At 39.6% G+C, this 27,636-nt stretch overlaps 1 protein-coding gene and 1 long non-coding RNA gene across 4 annotated transcripts; one reads left to right on the forward strand and one right to left on the reverse strand.

The window, feature by feature from the left end:
• The first annotated feature begins 442 nt into the window (after nt 1–442).
• Nucleotides 443–9,727, forward strand: LOC116406067. 2 transcript variants are annotated; one of them, XR_004219135.1, is made up of 4 exons: nt 5,455–5,471; nt 8,169–8,227; nt 8,335–8,522; nt 9,630–9,727. XR_004219135.1 is itself a non-coding variant. In XM_031889778.1 (3 exons), coding segments are annotated over exons 1-3 (579 nt in total). In that variant the 5' UTR covers nt 443–501; the 3' UTR covers nt 8,336–8,583. The 2 variants fall into 2 exon arrangements, 1 of the variants encoding a protein (XP_031745638.1); XM_031889778.1 differs by lacking the exons at nt 5,455–5,471; nt 9,630–9,727 and adding an exon at nt 443–1,020 and having other exon boundaries at nt 8,335–8,583.
• A 1,265-nt stretch (nt 9,728–10,992) lies between these two features.
• On the reverse strand, nt 10,993–12,176 carry LOC116406064. 2 transcript variants are annotated; one of them, XR_004219132.1, is made up of 3 exons: nt 11,928–12,176; nt 11,800–11,847; nt 10,993–11,005 (listed from the first exon to the last, which is right to left on the reverse strand). It is a non-coding gene; the product is annotated as an uncharacterized LOC116406064 (long non-coding RNA). The 2 variants fall into 2 exon arrangements; XR_004219131.1 differs by lacking the exon at nt 10,993–11,005 and having other exon boundaries at nt 11,650–11,847.
• Nucleotides 12,177–27,636: the final 15,460 nt, after the last annotated feature.

A 27,636-nucleotide genomic window follows, 5' to 3' on the forward strand; every position in this document is an offset into this window, starting at 1 on the left:
ATTTAGGCGTGTCCCCAAGAAGGCGAATAGTTCGGTCCGGAGAGTACCAATGAATCTACCATCCCTGTCACTCACAATGCTTGATGGAACTCCCCATCACTTCAAGACATTCTTAAAGAACAAGTGTGCTATCAGCTCGACAGAACATAGTTTTGTAATGGGGATGAAGGTGGCGTACTTCGAGAACCAATTGATTATAACCTTTGGGATGTGTAATAAAATCCATGGATTTCGCACATTCAGGGAATTTCAATGTGTTCGACTGACTTTCCAAAGTTACTTTCTCTACTAAAGCCTGAAGCCCCGTATGCTGCAAGAATCAGTGTTGCCAATCGAGGTTGCAACGTTTCAAATTCAACTGATCAGCATACCATTCAAAATTTGAATTTTCAACATGACGAGTTTGTAACTTTAGTGCCCCTTGGAGAAGAAAATGAAATTCAGGGTATATGTAATTCAGGTTTTGTTCCACAAGATAGTACAATTTAAATTATTCTCCATATGTTGCTTAATTATCTCATAACGGTTTATTTAAACCAGGATGCAGTGCATGATAGCAACGGTCCGGTTTCTTTTGCAGAAATAGAGAACAACACGACAGCTAGTATTGTAGAATTATCCAATACTCTTGGTAATTTGGATGAGACACATTGTTCTTGCTCTAAACATAGCGCAAAGAGAGTTTGGGAAGCATCACTTTCTTCCTTGAAGTCAAAGAAAGTAAAAGGAGTCAATCTGGACCATTTTCATTCTCACTCTAACAAAAATCTTGATCCTGAAAGTGATGTATACGATACCTGCTCTCAAGGATGCTCTTTAGCCAATTCAAAGCATGAGATTTTATCAAGTATTTATCCTAAAAATCCAACCAATCAGTGTACACAAAATTTCTGTCAAGAATTTGGAAGTGTAAATGTGGCATCAGAGGACCTCAATTCTGAAGAGAACACATTAGGAAAACCATTTAAAATTATGCTGATGAACATTGCAGACGAAACTAAGAAAACTCAGCTCATGAAGGTACGGTACCAATTTATAGTCTTCTAAAATATTCATCATTCATGTTTCTTTTATGAGATTTTCTATTGATAGTATTGAAGTTTTATATCCTTGGCTTAGTATTCTTTAAAGGGGTGTTTGGCACAAGGAGTGGTCCAAGAAGTTGTGAAATCTAGAAAGTTTTGAACTCTTAGGGCCTAGGACATACGAAGTCAATAAGGCATAAAATTGAAATTTTCTTGTCGGGAGTCCACAAACACTTTTGGCCAAACAAAGAGCGGAAAACTCCACACTTCCCTAATCCTACTCTTCCAGCTCCTTGGCTCATACAGCCTCTACGATCTCTACATACTGATAGGCCCATGGTAGTGAAGGTGTACACCCGTAGGCACAAGAAAGGATTCAGGAGAGGAGGATGGGAAGCTGTTTTGTTGGTCTGAATGCTGCTAGTTAAGGGGGCCATGAGTCTTTTATGCTTTCATATAAATACTATTATGATTGTTTGGGGAGGGTATGTTTTGGCATAGCTTGTATCAGGTTTCTTAGAATAATTGGGAGAGCTAGAGAAGCTTCTGATTCCTTCCCTCCATTATTGATAAATAAAATTGAGGTTAAGGCTTATCATATACATACCCAGTCATTGAACTTCTCCATATTCCTTAAGAGGCATATCTTGCTTGGCTTATTTGGCTGGCTCTACTCATGTAGGATTTCGAAAGGCGAATCTGACATCCTGCCAAAAATGATTAATCAGTTTCTTTAACATGAAGTTTAGGGATTCAATCTTTATATTATTTTTAAGAGTTATTCAATATCCCTACCTAGAATAGACAAATGAAGCTTGAAACTACCTATAATATTAATGTTGTTGTTTAATTATGACATTTTGTTATCGGTCTTTCTAACTTACGAATATCCATCTTCTGATATGTGTTCACATGCATATTTTATGGATGTAGATTTTATAGTATTTCTTTATTTATTTTATATGGCATTAGCTGTATACTTTTTTTATAAAATATTAATATAAATATTAAACCACCGATTCACCAAAAATTTTAAGCTGATGGTTGAAAGAAAATTCAATTATAGCCTTAAGCTTAAGCTACTTTGGTGGACTAGAAAGTATAATCTTAGAAACACTCAATCTGATCAAGTTCTCTGAAGCAAGAATTAAAGTTCGGAAAAATCTTTGCGGATTCTTACCAGCAACTATAGAATTAAAGAGTGAGAACTGAGGAAATTTTTCCCTTAATTTTGGGGATTTTGAACCCTTAGAAGCTCCTGTAATAATCCAATATGATCTATTTCAAAGTGATTTTTCCAATCCTATTGATTTATGTAGAATAAATTCAGTGATTTTAGATGAAGGGCTCCAAAGTGATGGTCTCCCAGATACCTTAATTTTCTCAAACAGAATGGCTTATCCATCTCAAGAAATCCTTTCGAAGCACTTAGGAAGTTGGGTGATGAAGAAGAAAACCTTGTTCGACCGGAAAGAGTTTCAGCCCTTGAATCCTCGCGAAAAAAATAATTTTCAGAAGGCAAAATTCAAATTTGGGTATAGCTGGCATCTCCATGTACTTAGAAGGGGAAAAGACTTCAACAGAAAAGAGAGAAAAACAGACCTCGAAAGAAGAAAAGGCAGCCAGTCGGCATTTTATTATCTCAAAAAACAGCTCACCTAGCCCTCCCCAACCAAATTTTTTCAAACTTAATGTATTTGCAGACATTTTTAAAGCTGACACACAGATGGTAGGCCCCAAGAATTCTATTAAACAGAATTCCAATGGCTTTTGGTATTCTGACGAATTGGAGGAAGAATCAGAGTCCTCTCCTCCATCAAGGAACTTCACTTGCGGGCCATCTCCTGTTTTCAGTTCTCAACCAAAATTACCAGCCTCTCCCAAGACTAAAATATCCTCTGCAATGAAAGCTATTCCATTTCATGCCATAAATTTTTCTAAGCACCTCAAGACCTATACCAAAGGGAGAACTTTTCGCAACATTTGGATGAGCTTAACTAATTCTGATTTATTAGAGGAAAGTTGTGTGAAGATACAAATTCAAAATTCAGTTGGCAAAAGGTCAGTACTGCCTTCCTCCTTAAGTAATAAATTTTCTCAATCCTCCTCCAAACTTTCTGGTTCATTCTTTAATTTTGTGCAAGATACTTCTTATCTAAAAAAAGTTGAGAACCTAGAAGATGAATTCAAGGAAGTTGAATCAGTCACCAGTGTAAGTAGTGCAGAATTTGAACCAGTTGAGGAAGAAATAATTCAATCAGAGACAAGAAACAAGAGGACAGTGACTCTCTCGGTCCAGATTTTATTAAATTGTTTTCCTCCCCATAAAAAGAAATTTTGTGCAGGTCAGCAAGTATCCTTCCCCCTCAAGAGTTGGTTCCTTTCTTGGCAGCATGTGAAATTGAATTGATATAAGGGCAGAGGTAGCAAAGATGGAGATTATATCATGGAACACTAGAGGATTCATGGGCCATTCGAAACAATTGGCTATTAAAAATCTTTTGAAGAAAGCTAATCCAGATAGAGCATTGATTCCGGAGACCAAAAGAGAAGAGATTGCCAGTTGTATTATAAAGGCACTATGGATAAATATAAGTTGTCGATTATTGAAGTTCGGTCAAGAGAAGGAAGGTCATTACAGTGTGGCTTATAAGTTGTTTCAACATTAATTTATAAGTTGTTTGGAAAGGTTCTCGCAGAAAGATTAAAGAAAGTCAGGCCAGGTATTACTTTGTAAGACCTCCTATTATCTATACCTATAAAAGGAAGGGTAGAAAGGGAAATTCCTTAGCAACCAATTATGAGAGAATAATGGGAGAGGATCGTGTAGGTGGGGCCCGCCAGGAGGGAAGAGAGAGAGAGGTATAAATATGTAATGTTGGGGTAGGGGAGGCTAGGTCTTTTTTTGTTATTTCAAGGAGAGTAAAGGTTGTTGTAGCCTGAGGGTATCCAGCCCCGTATAAAGGAGTTGGGTAAGTTTTCTATGTTGTTCTTCCTTTATTTTTCATATCTACTACTGTTGAATGTGTTTTGGCTTTTACATAAATAAAGAATTACAGAGTGCTGCCTCTGTTTAGCCATTTGGTTAGGATATTTTGTGTTTTATTGTTAGAATCTAACATACTTCTCCATTACAATGTGGCTTTCTGGAAGAGTGCCAAATCTTGGATCCTATTTTAATAGCAAAAGAAACTGTGGAGGTCTATAGTATCCGAAAAAAGAAAAGATGGATCATTAAATTAGACCTTGAAAAGGCCTTTAACAGAGTGGATTGGAAATTTTAGAAAATGTAATGCAAAAGAAGATCTTCGACGTAGGATATTGTGTTATATTGGCCAGCCTTTACAGCATCCCCACTTTGAAGTCTTTGATGATCAGGACTTTCGGATCAGCCCTCTGCTTCAAACAGTTTTTGCTCAACCAATCAAGGCTTATTCTTCTTTGTTCTCAGCATGCTGCCTTTGATTATGATTTTTTTGGAAAGATTCTTTTTATCATTTTGTTTGTCTCTGTTTTTGTGGCTTTTTGTTTTGATCTTGTGTTGTCGCTTTTTGGATGTTTTGAGGGCACTAAGGGGGTGTCAACCTAGTTTGAGATGCCCGGATGCGCCTGTTGATCTTCCCTCTCCCTTTTTGCTCTTTGTATAATCCTCATGTACATTGAGCTTTGTCTCTTTCTTTATATTAATAATAGTGAGACTCGTATCCTTTTTTAAAAAAAGAAAGAAAATTCAATTATATATCACCAACACTCTCCTCACTTGTGGGCTTGAAATATTTGAAAGGCCCAACAACTGGAAATGGATTTTAATTGGGAGGAAACGACAATGCGAGGCTTGAACACAAGACCTTCTTGGACCACCTGCTCGGATACCATATTGAAAGGGAGACAAACAAACACACAACTTTACGTGGAAACCTGTGTACCAGGAGAAAAACCACTATATTTTTTTCTTATTATTTTCTGATGAAAAATACAATAGGTACAAGGGAGAATAAATAGAATATACAGAGGAATAAAAAAGGAAAATATTTAGGAATTAAGAAAAATATTCCCATAAACTTTTCATAAATATTCTAAGATTCTAACAATTAAAAGTTCTATTTATTCCAAATTGTGACTGCTCTAATGTGCAGTTGTTTTCTAATTCAGATGATTGAGGAGCTTGGTGGTTCTCTCACTGCTGATGGGAGTACAAGCACTCATGTCATTACAGGAAAAGTGCGAAAAACTCTAAATTTTTGTATTGCTCTCTTTTTAGGGTTAGTCTTGCAGCCTTAGACGAACACTCTTCTATGTGTCCTTTTGGCCTTTGAATACCGATAATTATCTCATTTGCACAAAAGTTAGCGATTCCATGCACACAAGGCCTTTGCCGTTATTCTTCCATTGCCTCGTAGTTGTGCTTAGGCTAGAAATTGTTGTGAACCTTCTAGATCTAAAAGGGTATAGTTTCTTATTCTACTGCCTGTTTACTTTTAGTTAAACATCAAAATCAATTCTTATGTTTGAGTTGGATTGTATCATGCTCTTCCTTTTCAGTTGTTTCTATCGTGATGGTGGGTAGTGGTTGTTAAGACAACCATTAGGCTAATTTGGGTTTCAGGCTTACTTTTCTCATTTTACGTGTAAAATGGCTCAAGCTCACTAATGAAAGATATTTGTTGGCTAGCTAGTGTTTTTATCCTCGATTTCCTTCTTCCCCTAATACATTATGTTATGGAATTTGTTAGATACCTAGATTAGTATAGGGTTGGGTATAAGGGTAATTAGATATTTAGAAAGTTACTAGTAGTTATTGTGTAAGTGTGGTTACTAGTAGTTATTATGTAAGTGTGGTAACTAGGGTGGTTACATGTTATTATAAATGGAGGGAGGGTAAGTTGGGAGAATTCTGGGAGTGATATAAGGCTTGGGTGAGAGTACTCAAGAGGGAGGGTTCCAAGTGCTTTATACTTGGTTTTATCTTGTATTTTCTTATAGTTACATTATAATAAATTCAGATCTTGTTCTTGTTAGGAAGTATATGTCTCCAATATTATTTAAATACAGTAGAAGAATTAAAAAGGGTAATATTGACCCACACGAGAATATAGGAGAGATTATAGGAGGAGAGAATATCGGAGGAGATCTTTCCCATTAGTTTGTTAGTAAAGCAAAATAAAAGGGAGGAAAGAGGAGGGAGAAAGGGACAAAATATTCCAAAGAAGTAGAGGCTGCCGTCTTTCGTGCTCGGGAGAAGTAGAGGGTCCAAGTCAAGTTCTTTTTATTCGACAATCTCCGGAAGAATGGAAGGATCGTCGAGCAAAGGACCAATGATTGAGAGTATCATCGAAGGTGGAGGTAAGACATTGAAGGAAATCAAGGTAGAAGGTAAAACAAACAAGTTTGAAAGGGATAAAAACTCGAACGATCATAGCAAATTCAAGAAGGTTGAAATGCCTGTGTTCAGTGGCACTGATCTGGATTGTGTTTATTTAGAACGGATTGGAATCTTCAGGTCCATAAATCGATGGACTCTAAGAAGTTGCTGAATCCATAGAAGAATCGAGGAAAACGCGATTGCAACGGTTATACAATGAAGGTGAAGAGGATGGCAAAGAGTGACCAAGAAGAAACTATAGAGGAAGGTCGATAAGGATTACTTGTGAGGCTCGAAATGAAGACTCGAGTGAAGAAAAATTTGTTGCTCAAAGAAACACAAAATGGCTGGTTGCAATGGAGAAAGAAGAAGCCGACAGTTACCGGTCTACAGAGGCTCGAGAAGGTGGTCTGAAATAGGGGTGAATCACGTGACGAGGAAGAAGTTGCTGCACACATGATGGTTCCAATGACGTGGTAGAAATTGGTAGGAAAGAGGATTAGGACAAAAGGAACAATCTTGGGTCTTACTATTTCAAGTGGGCTTCAACTTACTCTAAATGAGCTTCAACTTATTCTAAATAAAACATTGGGGCACATCATTTGTAGATGAAGTGGATGGAGAGTTCCAAAAATAGGAGGGAAGAAAAACGTGTATGTAGGTGGGTCCTAGGAATGAAACCGGTGGCAATATGATTTTGATCTTGACGCAACAATTTGATTATGGCCTAGCCCACTAGAGATGAAGGGTTTGAAAATTAAACACTTGTTGGTGATATGCAAAGGGTTAACTAAGACAATGTGTTATGGAAAAGGAAAATTCAAGTACATTGGGTTGCTTTGTGGACTGAAGTCAATGGACCTTATTGGAATCGAGAGTTTTTCAAAGCCGAAGGGGAGGATTTCTTTTTCAACATTGAAGAGCAGAATGCTGGGGATTGTTTGCAATTAAAAAGAGAAAAAACGAGAAAGGGGCCATGATCATGTTTGTAAGCACACCTTGAGGACAAGGTGTTTTGAAGGATCGGGTAATGTTAGATACCTAGATTAGTATAAGGTTAGGGTATAAGGGTAATTAGATATTTAGAAAGTTACTAAGTTATTATGTAAGTGTGGTTACATCTTATTATAAATGGAGGGAGGGTAAGTGAGGGAGAATTCTGGGGTGATCTAGGGCTTGGGTGAGAGTACTCAAGAGGGAGGTTCCAAGTGCCTTATACTTGGTTTTATCTTGTATTTTCTTATAGTTCATTATAATAAATTAAGAACTTGTTCTTTTAGGAAGTATCCTAACAGAATAACTCTAGAAGGTCTCATGTTAGCGAATGATAATCTGCGTTAAGTGTGTATTTGTAGGAGTTCTTCTCCGGGCATCTATGGTTGATATTCTTTACCTTTCAATATATCAAAGCCAAGGATTCTTTTGCATTTCTCTATGCTTTTTCTTTACCCATTTATGCTTTTTTAGTTATATTTGAGAGTAGTATTTCATTTCTTTCATGTGAAATGTTGAACTTCAGTAGTGTGGAGAGTGGAACGTAATATCTTACCTTTTATATTAGTAAACTTGATTTTAAGCAATGTGTTTTTGAAGATTTTATGTTGTAGAATGTTTTTTGTTCTTCAAGCTACTGTTCTTAACTTTATTTTCTCCTGTTAATGTTCTCAATGATTATCGAGCATATGCATTACCATGTGGCTTCAAGCGTGTCAGTGTGCTCTTGCTCATAATTTTTACTATATCTTGTTACTAAAATTGCAAGTTAATTGCAAATTACTTAGAGCTTGGATTGTCTCCTCCAGTTGGTTAAAGGAAAGCTACCGGGAAGGCAGATTTGTTGGTAAGTTCGAATGGCTTGCTAGTATCAAAGCATAATGTATTTTCTTCCACTTATGTTTTTCATCCTACCTAATTTTTGTGATTGATTAATTCCTTATGGATCTGCAGACGAGTTGCCTTACATACTAAATGATGATGACTACATATCGAAGTATCGAGCCAGCCTAAAAGTTGTAGTTCTCAGGGCAAAAGCATGTTCTTGAGCTTTATTTGAAGGGTATGATGTTTGCATATCAGCTCACGCTCAACCACCACCTAAAACTCTATCCCTGATAGTCAAGTCAGCCGGTGGAAATGTAAGTTCTCTGTTATTGTACAAATCTCGAGTACTAGGTTTGGTTCTCTATATTACATATACAACCAATATAATATGGCTATCCTCCATCTAATGAAGACGTGAAGTTCTCAAAAAAACAAGCACGTATACGAATTCTAGACATGGGTCAATAAATCATAGACATGGTGACGTGTACATTTTTTTCTTAAAAATATAGGATAGTGCTAGAACACAGTTTTAATATATATAATTTAAAAAGTATGTATCATATTTATATAGAAATTCAAAGTCAATAAGTTTATGTATTTATATGCTTAAAAATAAGCTTGTCCTTCACTCAAAACTTATTCAAAGCCAAGAGTTTAATATGTGTGTGTGACCAATCTTGACCTTTATTGCACTGGAATACTTGTTGTCTAACACATCTACTGTACTAACTAGTGTTCAACACGTGTTCTCCCAGTGTTCCATACATATTGTTTATTGATACACTACCCAAACTAGAGTGTATGTGCTTCTTTAAGTCTTTAATATTTATGTTTGTTTTGATCCTAGGAATTGAGCATGAAATGTAAAAAGTCTATGCACAAGGGATCATATGGCCATCTCCGTGTTTCTTTAATTATCAAATTTGTTCAAGTTTTTAATTGTCTCTAGATCGAAATCTGGAGTTATTTTTTGTGATTTGGTGTACAAATACATACATCCATGTTTCTAATTATGATTAGATTGTTTTCTGGTCGCAACATTTTATTGTTTAGCTTGTCTTTGATCTTGAACTTACTATTATGTTGATTTAAATTCCATTTTAGCCTTAGAACTTTCAAAACATCCATTTTAGTCATCGAGCTTCCAAAACGTAGCCAACTAACGGTTTTAAATTTTGTAAATTATTTTATCAAATTAATATTCATTTATCCAATACTCATCGGTCATTTCTGCTATATGTGATTGGAATATATCTCATACGAAGCATTTTGAAAGTTGGGAAAAGATGAAAAATTTTAGGGACTAGAACAAGAATTTGTTTAATATTTTTTGATAGGGTGAATATACTTGCAATTTCCTTGTAGTATATACATAATTTTTCTCTCATTTGGCAAATTCATTATGCTTGAAAATTTAGGTGATTCATGAGCTAGATAAAGTAAACAACGTATGGAAGACGAGCTTTATGGCTTGTGAGGAAGACGTGGAGGAAGCCTTGGTGGCCGTAGAAAAAGGGATATGGACTTTCAAACGTTGAATGGCTAATGCATGTATAATGAGACAAGAAGTAGACTTGGAGGCCCCTCAATTTGCTGAGTCCCTATGAGAAACAAGGTCACCCTTTCAATTTTGAACTAGCAGCAGCCAGCCATTTCGTCCTTGTGTAAATCCACTCTTTTCTCAACTCACTCTAATTTGGTACATAAACAAACTCTGATCGCTCCATCTCTATATTCATCAGTACATAAAAGACGATAAGTTTATTCATGGAGAAAGTTGGGAATGGTCCTTCATTTAGTAACTTTGGGAATTGTAAAAATGAGGTAATGAAGTTCTATCAAGTTGAATGTTCTTGTTTATGTTGGATGAGACTGATTCTTGGATACCAGAATTAACTTGAAGTACGTGTTTGAGTTCCATTGGAGTGATTAGAGAAAAAATGTTCCTTTAAAAAGGGTATTTTTTTTATGTAGACTCTCTTTTTATTAAAATTGCTTAAAATACAATTTGAGAGTATTTCAATAGCTTTCAAAGAGTTGTCAAACACTTGTAGTTTTTCTAAATAACATATTTTCAAAATTAATTACTGTAATAGTTAAACAAAAGATTCTTTCCCTTAGAACTTTTAAAGTTTGTCTAGTTACCTCTTAAACCTTTCAATTGTTTAATAGGTCTTTCAATTTTATGTTTTAAGTGTCTATAAATTTTGATTTTTTTTTATTGTTAGATATAAATCTGAAGAAATGAATAAAGTAGATTTGTAAGTTTAAAATAGTTTAAAAGTTGAGAAATTAAATTTGTGGTTTAAAAAAGTAAATAGTTTGTGTTAAGTCGGGTTGTGATATTTTATTTATTTATTTTAATAATAGAAGAGAGGGAGACGAAAACTGCAAACTGAAGGGAGAAGAAGCGGTGGCTGAATTTTGTATATTTCTCCTTTCTTTTCAATTTGAGAAAATTTCTTTGCAATTCACTTTGAAAAGGAAATGAATTGTAACGACCCAACTTTTCTAGGTAAGTCGAGGTCATTAATTTTTGACAAAAGACTTTGGTTGATACAAAATGAAACGTAAGCCAATTTAAAAACAACTTTAAGTCAGGCCTGATTTTCTAATATAAAAAAAAAAAAAAAACTTAAAAATAATACTTACAAATAAAAGTTTGTAAACTAAATTTCAATACAACATCTTAAACCTCAAAAGAAACCATAAGCGGAAGCAAAATGACACGTTTCCTATGGCAATCACGCTTCCTTCCTGCCCCTCGCCGATTTGCCACCTTTATTTCCTTTGCCTGAAAATTAAACATAAGAAGGGTGAGTATAACAATACTCAGTAAGAGACCCTCTACTGGTCCCGTCAGGGGAAAATAAATTGTTAACATTCTATTGGGACACCCTGTACAGTCGCAGTCTTGTGATCCCGTAGGATGCACATTTCAGTCTAACGCCCGAGGGACGTACATATCAGTCTAGTGTTCTGCAGAAACACATATCAGTCTAATGCTCCCGAAGGTGCAGAATAAATTGGTGATCCCGTGGGACACCTACAAGGCACACATCCCAATAAAAGCTAACAATTTTCCCCTCATTCCATTCAATCCATCTTTCAGTTACTTCAAAATATAAAGTTCTTTCTCTCAACGTCCTAACAGTCAACTTATCTCACTTTAGTCATATGTCTGTCAATAACATACTAATACGTCAGTCAATCAAACTATACAGTCAATACACCCCTCAGTTCACCAGCACACAGTCATACTTTAGCGTAACGTACACCCAGTCTAAACGACAATCACAAGTTCACATCTGCATCTCATACAAACACAATCTACAATTTTCGTCCTGTCCACATCCACACACATATATATATATATTCCAAGACAATCACAATATGCATTCAACACTAAGTCTACTTCAATCCATATGTATATATATATTTTCAGTCAATCCACAGTATACATTCAACACCGAATCTACATCCATACGTGTATATATATATATCATCTCAACATCTTTACTCAGTCAGAGACAATCATACAGACATACAATTCACAATCATAAGTGAGTCCAGTAGAAAATCCCTTACCTCAAAGTTAGGGAAGCTCCTTAATCAACTAACGTCCTCGAAACAATCCTAAGCAATACAATACAAAAATTCGATTACTTTCAAGATACATATCTCACTTACTTTCCTCAACGTAAGTTCCAACTCACCGAAGTATTGGCGAACTGAACCCTCAACAATTCATATATTGGTTGTGAATTTAAGGGAGCCCAACGTTACTCCCAACACCTCAACGCACGACTGTCGAACTCGCAGCAAAAATCCTAAGTGTGGGTCGGTCAGCGGTCGGCCAAAGGAGACGTGGCGGCTGCCTCAAAATCGATCGACGATCTGACGCGGCGACCGGGCTTCACAAGATGTATGCATCGACGGCTTCACGGAGGTGAAGACAGACGCGGTCGAGAGTCGCGCGGCAGTGCAGAAAACAGAGGAGAACGAAATGGGCGGCGGCTGGAAACAGAGGTTGCGCGGCAGGGCTTCACGAACCGGCCGACGGTTGCAGCGACGGATCTGGGTTACTGCGAACTGCAAGGGTGAAGCACGAGCGGCAGCGAGGACCTGGACGGCTCGGCGATGCAGATCTGGACGACGGTTGTGAGCGGGGAGGCACGACAGTTACAGGTGGATGGGCGCGGCGGTTTCGATCCGAAGGAGAAAAGAGAGGGTGGCGGTTGGGTTCGGCTTCGGTGAATGGAGACGGAAACAGACGAACGGAGAGTCACGCGGGACGACTGCTGCAAGGTTGCTTCGCGAACGGAGATGGAGAACGGAAGGGAGGGTCGCGGCGCTGGGCGGAAGAAGAAAAGGGAAAAAAGAAATTTTCATTTTCTTTTCTTTTTATTTAAAAAAATATATAAAATAAATATAATAAAAAATATATATAATATATATATATATTTAAAATTTTCATTTTCTTTTCTTTATTTAATAAAATGTAAAATAAATATAATAATAAAAATATAATTAAATACATATACATATTTAATTATATTAATACATTTTCAAATCTTCTTTCTCCCCTTCAACATATTTAAAAAAAAAATCTTGAACAAATCGAAATAATTCTCTCAAAATAATTTACCTTCAAGTTTGGGGCGTTACATGAATATTTCTCCCTCAGGCTTATCTCTCTCTTCTTCTCAATTTATTTTCAATTTTTCTGTGTGCTTCTCACAGTGTATGCATAATCTCTCTTTCATTTTGATCTTCATCTCCATTTCAAATATCTCCCACACAAAGAACAAAGAAATGAGTAAAGTAACTGAGAGAGCATTTTGTTTTTCCCTTCATATGGTTGGTTACTTTTTGTCAATTAAATGAAAAGTGAAGAATAAGATAAGATTTTCTTTACCCATTTGCCATCATCATCAAAGCTATTTACCTCATTTTTGTTCACACACACACAACTTCATTTTGTTGGATTACACTCATTTGAGAAAATAGCAAAATTTTATTAGAAGAATAGCAAACATGAGCATTTCACGTGTTTTGAATTTTCATTAACCCTAAAATCTCCTCGCCTGCTTTTTAGTTAAACTGTAACTAATTTTGAAATATGCAAAATTTTAGCATAAATATTGATTTTCTCCTACATTATCTTAACACACTTTTTTTTCCTCCAAATATTGGATTTGTATCAAATCTTTATTTTCAAATTTTACTTTATCCAAATTTTCATTTTTCAAAATTTCATCGTTATTCTACTTTTATTTTTGTATTTCATATATATATATATATATATATATATATATTTATAATATTTAATCTTTTTTTTCTCTTTTCCTATTCATCTTCTTCCTTTCTCTTCCTCTTCAACCTACGGCCACACCACCGTCTCTTTTCTTCCTTCTCTTTTCATTCTCCAATCAACTTCATCACCGTCTTCCACCTACACCGAACGTCAAGCAAATTTTGTCCTATCGTCGCATCACCGTTAGACCGAGTCACTCCGGTTCCGTCACGCCATGTATGTTTAGATTTGAATTGTTCGGTTATTTGTTGCACCGATCCGTCTCCGTTAGAATTTGATTCTCCACAATTTGGGTAAGTTATGGAATTTACATATAGAGTGAATTGAATGGATTAAATTGTTTGTAGAAGTGATTGATTTCTCTTCAATTATGTTTAGGTCGGTTCGTTGCACTTTAGTTTGAAAAATAAGCTTAAGTAAGGTTATAAGGTAAGGGATTCTCTACTATTGGACTCACCTATAGTTCTGAATTGTGCTGTCTGTATAGTTACCTCCGATTGAGTAAAGATGTCGAAACGATTGGGACGGAACCAAGAAACCGAGTCAAGGGCATCACCGTTCGGCTTTTGTGGGCAAGACTCTTCGAGATCACTCAAATCGGACCGTCCAGTGGTTAGATGTGAACTTTCGAGGCCTCCGACCCCGTTCTGAGTCCGGTCGTTCCTTTCTAGGTCATTGTGCCTTTCTTCGACGTTTTGGGACGGAACCAAGAAACCGAGTCTGGGCATCACCGTTCGGCTTTTGTCGGCAAGAAACTTTGAGATCACTCAGCATCAGACCGCCCAGTGGTTAGATGTGAAGTTTCGAGGCCTCCAACCCCGTTTTGAGTCCGGTCGTTCCTTTCTAGGCCATTGTGCCTTTCTTCGACGTTTTGGGACGGAACCAAGAAACTGAGTCTAGGGCATCATCGTTCAGCTTTTGTGGGCAAGAAACTTCGAGATCACTCAGAATCAGACCGTCCAGTGGCTAGATGTGAACTTTTGAGGACTCCGACCCCTGTCTGAGTCCGGTCGTTCCTTTCTAGGCCATTGTGCCTTTCGTCGGCGTTTTGGGACGGAACCAAGAAACCGAGTCTGGGCCATCACCTTTCCCCTTTTGTGGGCAAGAAACTTCAAGATCACTCAGAATACGACCGCCAGTGGTTAGATGTGAACTTTCGAGGCCTCCGACCCCGTTCTGAGTCTGGTCGTTCCTTCCTAGGCCATTATGCCTTTTCTCCGGCGTTTTGGGACGGAACCAAGAAACTGAGTCTAGGGCATCACCGTTCGCCTTTTGTGGGTAAGAAACTTCGAGATCACTAAGAATCAGACCGCCCAGTGGCTAGATGTGAACTTTCGAGGTTTCCGACCCCTGTCTGAGTCCGGTCGTTCCTTTCTAAGCCATTGTGCCTTTCTTTGGCGTTTTGGGACGGAACCAAGAAACGGAGTCTGGGCATCACCGTTCGGTTGTTGTGGGCAAGAAACTTTGAGATCACTCAGAAACGGACCGCCCGCTGGTTAGATGTGAACTTTCGAGGCCTCGGACCCCGTTTTGAGTTCGGTCGTTCCTTTCTAGGCCATTGTGCCTTTCTTCGGCGTTTGTAGACGGAACCAAGAAACGAGTATGGGCCATCACCGTTCAGCTTTTGTAGGCAAGAAACTTTGAGATCACTCAGAATCGGACCGTCCAGTGGTTAGATGTGAACTTTCGAGGCCTCCGACACCGTTCTGAGTCCGGCCGTTCCTTTCTAGGTCATTGTGCCTTTCTTCGGCATTTTGGGACGAAACCAAGAAACCGAGTTCGGGGCATCACCGTTCGGCTTTTGTGGGCAAGAATATTCAAGATCACTCAAAATCGGACCGCCCAGTGGTTAGATATGAATTTTCGAGACCACGGACCCCGTTCTGAGTTCGGCCGTTCCTTTCTAGGCCATTGTCCCTTTCTTCGGCGTTTTGAGACGAAACCAACAAACCGAGTCTAGGGCATCATCGTTCGGCTTTTGTGGGCAAGCAACTTCGAGATCACTCAGAATCGGACCGCCCAGTGGCTAGATGTGAACTTTCGAGGACTATGACCCCTATCTGCGTCCGGTCGTTCCTTTCTAGGCCACTGTGGCTTTCTTCGACGTTTTCAGACGGAACCAAGAAACCGAGTCTGGGGCATCACCGTTTGCCTTTTGTGGGCAAGAAACTTGGAGATCACTCAGAATCGGACTGCCCAATGGCTAGATGTGAACTTTCGAGGACTCCGACCCCTGTCTGAGTCGGTCGTTCCTTTCTAAGCCATTGTGCCTTTCTTTGGCGTTTTGGGATGGAACAAGAAACCGAGTCTGAGGCATCACCGTTTAGCTTTTGTCGACAAGAAACTTCAAGATCACTCAGAATCGGACCGCCCAATGGTTAGATGTGAACTTTCGAGGCCTCGGACCCCGTTCTGAGTCCAGACGTTCCTTTCTAGGCCATTGTGCCTTTCGTCGGCGTTTTGTGACGAAACAAAGAAACCGAGTCAGGGGCATCACCGTTCGGCTTTTGTGGGCAAGAAACTTCGAGATCACTCAGAATCGGACCGCTCAGTGGTTAGATGTGAACTTTCGACGCCTCGGACCCCGTTCTGAGATGAGTCGTTCCTTTCTAGGCCATTGTGCCTTTCTTCGGCGTTTGTGGACAAAACCAAAAACCGAGTCTGGGCATCACCTTTCCCTTTTGTGGGCTTGAAATTTGAGATCACTAGAATCGGACCGCTCAGTGGTTAGATGTGAACTTTGAGGCCTCCGACCCATTCTAAGTCTGATCGTTCCTTTCTAGGCCATTGTGCCTTTCTTTGGCGTTTTGGGACGGAACCAAGAAACCGAGTCTGGGGCATCACCGTTCGGCTTTTGTGGCAAGAAACTTCGAGATCACTCAGAATCAGACCGCCAGTTGTTAGATGTGAACTTTCGAGGCCTCCGACCCCGTTCTGAGTCTGGTCGTTCCTTTCTAGGCCATTGTGACTTTCCTCGCATTTTGGGACGGAACCAAGAAACCGAGTCTAGGCATCATCGTTCACCTTTTGTGGGCAAGAAACTTCGAGATCACTCAGAATCGGACCACCCAGTGGCTAGATGTGAACTTTTAAGGACTCCGACCCCTGTCTGAGTCTGGTCGTTCCTTTTTAAGCCATTGTGCCTTTCTTTGGCGTTTTGGGACAAAATCAAGAAACCGAGTCTGAGGCATCACCGTTTAGCTTTTGTGGGCAAGAAACTTTGAGATCACTCAGAATTGGACCACCCAGTGGTTAGATGTGAACTTTCGAGGTCTCCGACCCCGTTCTGAGTCTGGTCATTCCTTTCTAGGCCATTGTGCCTTTCTTCGGCGTTTTGTGACGAAACAAAAAACCGAGTCAGGGGCATCATGTTTGGCTTTTGTGGGCAAGAAACTTCGAGATCACTCAGAATCAGACCGCTCAGTGGTTAGATGTGAACTTTCGACGCCTCGACCCCTTCTGAGATGAGTCATTCCTTTCTAGGCCATTGTGCCTTTCTTCGGCGTTTGTGGACAAAACCAAAAACCGAGTCTAGGGCATCTCCGTTCGGCTTTTGTGGGTAAGAACTTCGAGATCACTCAGAATCAGACCACCCATGGTTAGATGTGAACTTCTGAGGGCTTCGACCCTGTTCTGAGTCTGCTCGTTCCTTTCTAAGCCACTTGCCTTTCTTCAGCGTTTTGGGACAGAACCAAGAAACCGAGTCTAGGGCATCACCGTTCGGCTTTTGTGGGAAAGAAAGTTCAGATCACTCAGAATCGGACCGCCAGTGGTTAGATGTGAACTTCTGAGGCCTCCGACCCCGTTCTGAGTCTGGTCGTTCCTTTCTAGGCTGTTGTGCCTTTCTTCGGTGTTTTGGGACGGAACCAAGAAACCGAGTCTACGGCATAACCGTTCGGCTTTTGTGGGCAAGAAACTTCGAGATCACTCAGAATCTGACTGCCCAGTGGTTAGATGTGAACTTTCGAGGCCTCCGACCCCGTTCTGAGTCTGGTCGTTGCTTTCTAGGCCATGTGCCTTTCTTGGTCGTTTTGCGACGGAAACAAGAAACCGGGAGTGGGCATCACCGTTCGGTATTTGTGGGCAAGAAACTTCGAGATCACTCAGAATCAGACCGCCAGTGGTTAGATGTGAACTTTCGAGGCCTCCGACCCCGTTCTAAGGCTGGTCGTTCCTTTCTAGGCCATTGTGCCTTTCTTGGTTCTTTTGCGACGAAACAAAAGAAATCGGTATGGGCATCACCGTTCGGCTTTTGTGGGCAAGAAACTTTGAGATCACTCAGAATCAGACCGCCCAGTGGTTAGATGTGAACTTTTGAGGCCTCCGACCCCGTTCTGAGTCCGATCGTTGCTTTCTAGGCCATTGTACCTTTCTTGTGAGTTTTGCGACGGAACAAAGAAACCGGGTATGGGGCATCACCGTTCAGCTTTTGAGGGCAAGAAACTTCGAGATCACTCAGAATCGGACCGCCCAGTGGTTAGATGTGAACTTTCAAGGCCTCCGACCTCGTTCTGAGTCCGGTCAATCCTTTTTAGGCCCTTGTGCCTTTCTTCGGCGTTTTGGGACGGAATCAAGAAACCGAGTCTAGGGCATCACCGTTCGACTTTTGTGGGAAAGAAAGTTTGAGAACATTCAGCATAGGACCGCCACGTGGTTAGATGTGAACTTTCGAGGCCTTCGACCCCGTTCTGAGTGTCGTCGTTCCTTTCTAGGTCGTTGTGCCTTTCTTCGGCGTTTTGGGACGGAACCAAGAAACCGAGTTGGGGCATCACCGTTCGGCTTTTGTGGGCAAGAAACTTCGAGATCACTCATAATCGGACCGCCCAGTGGTTAGATGTGAACTTTCAAGTCCTCCGACCCTGTTCTGAGTCCGGTCGTTCCTTTCTAGGCCATTGTGCCTTTCTTGGGAGTTTTGCAACAGAACAAAGAAACCAGGTATGGGGCATCACCATTTGGCTTTTGTGGGCAAGAAACTTTGAGATCACTTAAAATCGGACCACTCAGTGGTTAGATGTGAACTTTCGAGGCCTCTAACCCTGTTCTGAGTTCGGTCGTTCCTTTCTAGGATATTGGCCTTTCTTGGAGTTTTGCGACGGAAAAAGAAACCGGTATGGGGCATCATCGTTCGGCTTTTGTGGCCAAGAAACTTTGAGATCACTCAAAATCAGACCGCCCAGTGGTTAGATGTGAACTTTTGAGGCTTCCGACCCCGTTCTGAGTCCGATCGTTCCTTTCTAGGCCCTTGTGCCTTTCTTCGGCGTTTTGGGACGGAACCAAGAAACTGAGTCTGGGAATCTCCGTTCGACTTTTGTAGGCAAGAAACTTCGAGATCACTCAGAATCAGACCGCCCAGTGGTTAGATGTGGACTTCGGAGGCCTTCGACCCCGTTCTGAGTCTGCGCGTTCTTTTCTAGGCCACTGTGCCTTTCTTCGCGTTTTGGGACCGAACCAAGAAACCGAGTCGGGGGCATCACCGTTCGGCTTTTGTGGGAAAGAAACTTCGAGATCACTCAGAATCAGACTGCCACGTGGTTAGATGTGAACTTTTGAGGCCTCCGATCCCGTTCTGAGTCCGGTCGTTCCTTTCTAGGCCGTTGTGCCTTTCTTCCGCGTTTTGGGACGGAACCAAGAAACTGAGTCTGGGGCATCACCGTTCGGCTTTTGTGGGCAAGAAACTTCGAGATCACTCATAATCGGATCATCCAGTGGTTAGATGTGAACTTTCGAAGCCTCCGACCCCATTCTGAGTCCGGTCGTTGCTTTCTAGGCCATTGTGCCTTTCTTGGGCATTTAGCGACAGAACCAAGAAACCGGGTATGGGCATCACCGTTCGGCTGTTGTGGGTAAGAAACTTCGAGATCACTCAGAATCAGACCGCTCAGTGGTTAGATGTGAACTTTCGAGGCCTCCGACCCCGTTCTGAGTCCGGTCATTCCTTTCGAGGCCATTGTGCCTTTCTTGGGAGTTTTGCGACGGAACAAAGAAACCGGGTATGGGGCATCATCGTTCGGCTTTTGTGGGCAAGAAATTTCAAGATCACTCAGAATCAAACCGCCCAATGGTTAGATGATAAGTTTTGGGGCCTCTGACCCCGTTCTGAGTTTGGTCGTTCTCTTGTAGGAAATTGTGCCTTTCTTCGGCGTTTTGGGACGCACTACTAGAAAAATAAGCTTTCTTGACGGTTGCTGTTTTCCTTTCTTGACGTTTTTTTCGAAAAACGTCAAGAAAGATTTCATTTTTAATAAAAAACGTCAAGAAATTTATAAAAAAATCCTTGACATTTTTAAAAACGTCAAGAAATTTATAAAATATTCTTGACGGTTTTAAAACGTCAAGACTATTATAAAAGTTCCTTGACGTTTTTTAAAACGTCAAGAAATTTATAAAAATTCTTGACGTTTTTAAAACGTCAAGAACCGTTATATATATATTTGTTTTTTATTTTATATAAATATATATATATTTATTATTTATATTTAATTTAAAAAAAGAAAAACAAAGGAAAAAGAAATCTCTCTCTTCTTCTCTCCCTCGCGCCGCGACCCCCCCCCCCCGCTTCCTTCAATTTTCCCTTCTCCTTTCCTTCTCTTTTCTCTTTTCCTTCCGCCGTTCCCTTCCGTCTTTCTTTCCGCTGCAGCCCAGCCGCCCCATCCTTCCCCTTCTCTCCGTTTGCGAAGCAAAACCGCCACCGACCGACCTCCATTCCTCTTCTCCTTCCCGTTCGCAGCCCCGCTGCAAACCGTCGCCTCCCTTCCCTTCCATTTTCTTTTTCCATCCGCAGCCCTGCCGCAAACCGCCGCGTCTCCCCTTTTGAAGCCGAGCGCCGCGACCCTTCTCCTCTTCTCTTCAGTTCGCAAAGTAGCCGTACGCGTCCAGATCTGCCGCCGTCCAGATCTGCACCACAAGAAAACGAGTCTGGGCATCACGTTCGGCTTTTGTGGGCAAGAAACTTCGAGATCACTCATAATCGGATCGCCCAGTGGTTAGATGTGAGCTTTCGAGGCCTCCAACCCCATTCTGAGTCCGATCGTTCCTTTCTAGGCCATTGAGCCTTTTTTCGGCGTTTTGGGACGAAACGAAGAAACCGAGTCTAGGGCATCACCGTTTGGCTTTTGTGGTCAAGCAACTTGAAGATTACACAGAATCAGACCGCTCAATGGTTAGATGTGAACTTTCAAGGCCTCCGACCCCATTCTAAGTTCGGTCGTTCCTTTCTAGGTCATTGTGCCTTACTTCGGCGTTTTGGGTCTGAACCAAGAAACCGAGTCCGGGCATCACCATTCGGCTTTTGTGGGCAAGAAACTTTGAGATCACTCATAATCGGACCGCCAAGTAGTTAGATGTGAACTTTCGAGGCCTCCGACCTCGTTCTGAGTCCAATCGTTCCTTTCTAGGCCATTGTGCCTTTCTTCGGCATTTTGGGACGGAACCAAGAAATCGAGTCTCGGCATCACCGTTCGGCTTTTGTGGGCAAAAAACTTTGAGATCATTCAGAATCGGACCTTCAAGTGGTTAGATGTGAACTTTCGAGGCCTCCGACCCAATTCTGAGTCTGATCGTTCCTTTCTAGGCTATTGTGCCTTTCTTCGGCGTTTTGGGACCGAACCAAGAAACCGAGTCTGTGGCATCACCGTTCGGCTTTTGTGGGCAAATAACATCGAGATCACTCAGACTCGGACCGCCCAGTGGTTAGATGTGAAGTTTCGAGGCCTCCGACCCCATTGTAGTCCGGTCGTTCCTTTCTAGCCGATTGTGCATTTCTTCGGTGTTTTGGGACGAAACCAAGAAACCGAGTCTGGGGCATCACCGTTCGGCTTTTGTCGGAAAACTTCGAGATCACTCAGAATCGGACCGCCCAGTGGTTAGATGTGAACTTTCGCATCCTTCGACCCCGTTCTGAGTCCGGTCGTTCCTTTCTAGGCCATTGTCCTTTCTTCGACGTTTTGGGATGGAACGAAGAAACCGAGTCTAGGGCATCACCGTTCGGCTTTTATGGGCAAGAAACTTCGAGATCACTCAGAATCGGACTGCCCAGTGGTTAGATATGCACTTTCGGGTCTCCGACCCGTTCTTACTCCGGTCGTTCCTTTCTAGGTCGTTGTGCCTTTCTTCGGCGTTTTGGGACAGAATCAAGAAACCGAGTCTGAGTTCGGTCGTTCCTTTCTAGGCGATTGTACCTTTCTTCGGCGTTTTGGGACGGAACCAAGAAACCGAGTCTGAGTCCGGTCGTTCCTTTCTAGGCGATTGTGCCTTTCTTCGGCGTTTTGGGACAGAACCAAGAAACCGAGTCTAGGGCATCACCGATCGGCTTTTGTGGGCAAGAAACTTTGAGATCACTCAGAATCGGACCACCCAGTAGCTAGACGTGAACTTTCGGGGCCTCCGTGTTGGAATTTTTTCTCCTAAAACTCGTAGTTTGTAAATCATATTCTGTTCAATAAAGCTGTTATTGAGAAATTAAATATTATAATCTTAAATCCAATAAATCAAGTTCCAAGGCTATTTTTGAATAAACTTGAACTTTATGTGTAAACATAAACGTGGATCAAGTTCGAGTATATAGCCTAAATAGTCTATAGTATATGAAATAAAGGTTGGGCGCCTTATTTAGAGAAACTATGGATGCGGCCCACTTTGTAGTACAAATGAGGTGATCCTAATAGTTCATGTAGAGACATCCTATGTAAAATGTTTACATAAGACTGAACCATGAATTAGTCTTTTTTACGTTATAACACCGTTTACTGTTTAAAACTAACTATCTCAATTGTTGATGACCTAGGTAACTTAGTCTTAATCCTGAGTTAACTATGAACTCTTGTTCGCACGAGATTATCCTTAGATCTGCATAGGTGAGGGCAGCTCTTCATCGTTGGCCCAATAAGCCTCCCATTTCAGGGGTAAGATCGGGTGGATAGCTGGGAACATATGGTACAAGATGGAATTCACTCCTACCCGCTTTAGGGTTAGTAGATAGGTTGTTCTCTTAAGCACTGAATCCAAGTCTTGAACAAGGGGCCCCACCCTCTCATTGGCCCGAGATGGATTAAGTTTATAGGTTGAAGCTTAAACCAATTGTTCAATAGTGGATTAGTGGGACTTAAGGAGCAAGATGTAATCTTGGGGATAAAACGGTATTTTGACCCAGCCAAGGTTATGAGCAACCTGTGAAGGATTAACTTACTGATTATGGTTTTATCAAATGGACACAAATATATCTATAGTTAGGGGAGTGCAACTACGGGACTTTAGTGGAATGACCCGTTAGTTAACGAATGTTGATTAACTCGGTTTAAAAGAGTTTAGCTAGTTAATCTTGAATCGTTGGAGCCCATGATCTATAGGTCCATTAGGTTCCTCTGCTAGCTCATATGGATTAAACTTAGAACATGGTGATAAAATAAGTCGAATTGTTCGAATTGGGAGAAGAAAGGGAAACCGACAAATATAGTGATATAGTCGTCGGTCTTCTAATTAGAAATAGAGCTTTATGTTTTACATACTATAAGTATGAATGCGGATTCATACTAAGAAGCTCGGAATTGATGGAATTGGTAAAAAAATAGTAAAAAGTCAAAATGTTGACTTTTGACTTTGAAAAGTCAAACTTTGACCGGCCTTATATTCAAATGTGATTTGAATTTTGGACAAATGAATGCGGATTCATGCTCGGGAGGTTGGAATTAGTCAAGACGGACAAAATGGTAAAAAGTCAAAATATTGACTTTTGACTAAGAAAAGTCAAAGTTTGACTTTTGACTAGAAATATCTAATGACCATTTTACCCTTGGACTAAGTTAGTGGGAAATCCAACATTTTGTTCTATTTATTGTAATTAGCCTTGTTAATGGCTTATTTTTATTGTTGCAAAGTGTTTGTAATTTTTTTTAAAATAAAAAAAAGTCATTAGAGTTGAAGTTAGGCTGTAATTGGTTCAACCGGGTGAGAGAATTGAAAAAAATAAAGAAAAGAAGGTCACAGACCCGAAAACCCGGCCTTGACCCGCTTCACGACCCGCCTGCGCCCGCGCGCCCGCCTGCGCCTGACCTGTGTGCGCCTGGGCGTGTTTAGTTAATTGGCCCGATTCAAGCCAATAAATTTGGTTTTTGGGCCGGTTCGAAGTTTTTGGGAGTGGTTCTGTACTACACCAAATTAATTATGTAATAATTTAGTACTTAGTTTAATTTAGGAGCCAAAAATCAGTCCATTTTAGGGTGTTTTTTTTTTATTTATGCATGTGATGTATGATTAAATTACTTTAAATTTGTATGTGCATTTTGAATGTCATATAGATTTAAAATCCAACCATAGGTTAACATGTTCATGCATTAAAATGTATGATATAAAGGTTATATTGTATTGTATGCATGTTAATTGATTAATATGGAAATTAATTAATATGATTAATTAATTATTTAATTAATTAAGTTATTCTTGATTAAATATGATTTAATCAAATTAATTAATTATTGTTTGATATTAATTAATTAAATATGGTTTAATTAAATTAAAAAATGATTTAATTAAATTAAAAATTAAATATGATTTAATTAAAGTTAATAAAATTAAAATCCATATTAATTGATTGTTTTTATAAAGGTTATATATTGATAAAATGATTGATTAAGTCTAAAATTAATTAATTATTGTTTTTACAAAAGGCTCCACCTGGTTCAATCTTGTCAACAAGTCAGATAAGATGACTAAGGCTGGAGGTTCTTAAGTTGACGGTTTACGGAACACCTCCTACTGGAGATCGTAATCAGTTCTTGAGCCTAGTTAACCTAGTTTTATGAGCATTCGTGAGAGTGTGAGGTATATAAAATGGTTTATCACCTAGACATCATAGGTTAAAATCCTGTATAATGGTTATACTTGGACGTTTTATCTAGACTTAAAGATTTGTTTAAGTTAGCCTAAATATAAATCTTGAAGCTTGGATTACCCTATTTTTTTTCTTCTTTTAGAACACTTCAACTAGAGAAAAATAAATGCTTTAGCTCTAGTGTCCCTAAGAGTTCACACTGTGAGGTCCATGCAGGGCTTTGTGCTGTGCATAAGAGCGGACTCCTTCGGAGAGTGTTTGCATGGATCAAAATCAAGGTGAATAAGGGAAGTAGTTCATAGTAAGTGGGTGAGGGATTTGTGGCAGCACATCCCACGGTCTCTTCCATTAGGTCGCACCGTGAGATTTCTATAATATGCCTACTTGTCTGCCTGGAGCGACGTTCCTTCGGAGGAGGGTTGTATTATAGGATTTGGAACACCGCGAACTCCAAATCTGGATAGGTTTTCTTAGATTAGTTTTCATAAATGATTCTAATCTATGAAAGTCTGAAAATGGTGGGTAACACTTACAAGAATTACTAAGTTGTTAGTATATTCTTGACTAAAGTAGCGATAACTAAGTGCTATAAAGAATAAGCAGTTATTCTAGAGATAGCATCTAGTCAAGATTGTCTTGGTTCAAAGGAGGAATAATCAACTACCCTTCGGAGAAGGTTGTTCTAAACCTTTGAAATATTGTTGCAAAATACAAATAATGAAAGGGTACATTATTAGTAATTGCTAAATTAGATTGGATATTTTTTATGATTATAGTTTTTTCCTAAAAAGAATATGTTTGTTTTTCAGCATGAATAGCTCAATAGTTCAACTTTTAGCTTTCGAAAAACTTAATGGCGATAATTATGCGGCTTGGAAATCAAATCTTAACACAATACTAGTGGTTGACGATTTAAGATTTGTCTTAACTGAGGAATGTCCTCAAAACCCTGCCTCTAATGCTAACCGAACTAGTCGGGATGCATATGATCGATGGATAAAAGCTAATGAAAAAGCCCGTGTCTACATTCTTGCCAGCAGTCTGATGTATTGGCAAAGAAACATGAATCCTTAGCCACGGCTAAAGAGATTATGGATTCATTAAGGGGAATGTTTGGGCAACAGAATGGTCCTTAAGACACGAGGCAGTCAAATACATTTACACTAAGCGTATGAAGGAAGGGACCTCTGTTAGAGAACATGTTCTGGACATGATGATGCACTTCAACATCGCTGAAGTGAATGGTGGTCCCATCGAAGAGGTTAATCAAGTTAATTTTATCTTAGAGTCTCTTCCGAAGAGCTTCATTCCATTCCAAACGAATGCGTCTTTGAACAAGATAGAATTTAACTTGACAACCCTTCTGAATGAACTCCAGCGATTCCAAAACCTTACTATGGGTAAAGGAAAACAAGTGGAAGCAAATGTTGCTACCACAAAAAGAAAATTTATAAGAGGATCGTCCTCTAAAACCAAAGATGGACCCTCAAAACCTAATGCTCAAATAAAAAAGAAGGAAAGGGAAAGACTCCCAAACAGAACACGGGTAAGAAAGGTGCAGAAAAAGGTAAGTGTTACCATTGTGGCCAAAACGGGCACTCGTTAAACATGCCCAAAATACCTTGCAGAAAAAAGGCAGAAGGAAACACAAGGTAAATATGATTTACTAGTTGTAGAAACATGTTTAGTGGAATATGAAAATTGTACCTGGATACTAGATTCAGGAGCCACTAACCATATTTGCTTCTCATTTCAGGAAAATAGTTCTTGGAAAAAGCTTTCAGAAGGCGAGATCACTCTCAAGTTGGAACAGGAGAGATGGTCTCAGCTAGAGCAGTGGGAGATTTAAAGTTGTTTTTTAGAGATAGATATGTCATACTTAAGAATGTCTTATATGTACCTCAAATGAAAAGAAATTTAATATCTATCTCTTGTATTTTGGAACAAATGTATAGAATATCTTTTGAAATGAATGAAGCGTTCGTTTTCTATAAAGGTATTCTAGTTTGTTCTGCCATACTTGAAGACAACTTATATAAGTTAAGACCAACCAGAGCAAATTTTGTCTTAAATACTGAAATATTCAGAACAGCTGAAACTCAGAATAAAAGACAAAAAGTTTCTTCTAATGCCTATTTATGGCACTTAAGACTTGGTCACATAAATCTCAATAGGATTGGGAGATTGGTTAAAAGTGGGCTTCTAATCAGTTAGAAGATAACTCTTTACCTCCTTGTGAATCTTGTCTTGAAGGAAAAATGACCAAGAGATCTTTTACTGGAAAAGGTCTTAGAGCCAAAGGACCCTTAGAGCTCGTACATTCGGACCTTTGTGGACCACTGAATGTCAAAGCTCGAGGTGGATATGAATATTTCATTAGCTTCATTGATGATTATTCAAGGTATGGTCATATTTACCTAATACATCATAAGTCTAATAGTCTTGAAATATTCATTAGCCACATGGGCCTTGCCCGACTATTTTGTTATGGACATGTTTACATTTTAACCGTTAATAAGCCAACTTAGGCTATCACACCCCACCATGAGCACCTACTTGCGTGGCTCGAGATATGGCGTGAAGCCAATCGATAGCACCCACGTCAAGAACGACACCATTTGACCCTTAGCTTGAACGTTTAAACTCTAAACAATAGCGGAAACATAACACATAAATTTTACTAAAACCAATTGGGCTAAACCTTTTTCATTTAACAACCTTAGACAAGTTTTACATAGAAAAAACGTAATCTTATTTATCTAGAAACAAACCTTATAAAACCTTCCCAAAAGCCTAAGTCTGATAGCACAAAAGACTAATTTATCATTAGTACAAAATAATAGGACACATACGATAACAAAATGAAATCCTCAGTAGACAGGTAGCAGCAAGTTAGGCTTAGAGGACACGATCTCTACCTAGAAAGTGGGAAAACATTTTGAATATTATGCATTTTGAAGAGTAAACAATATGCTAGAATAAATACCTTTAAACAATAACACGCTTGAAAGACTTTTCATAACATAACTTAAATATTTTATCATAAATCCGTCATAATCATGACTTAAGAACATGCTTGAAATCACTTTAAATAAAACATTTTCCACTCACAGATACAAGCTCAAATCCTTGGTTTATAAATTTGTATGATCTTCTCATGTCTTGAAATAATGGTAAAATAGTACAATTAATTATCTTTTGCAAGAAAATATCAAAAGTATACTTAAAAAACTCAAAAAATTACCAATAGCTCAACACGCAATATGACACTGCTTGACACGAA

This window comes from Cucumis sativus, unplaced genomic scaffold, assembly GCF_000004075.3.
Source record: "Cucumis sativus cultivar 9930 unplaced genomic scaffold, Cucumber_9930_V3 scaffold63, whole genome shotgun sequence".
Lineage (NCBI taxonomy): Eukaryota > Viridiplantae > Streptophyta > Magnoliopsida > Cucurbitales > Cucurbitaceae > Cucumis > Cucumis sativus.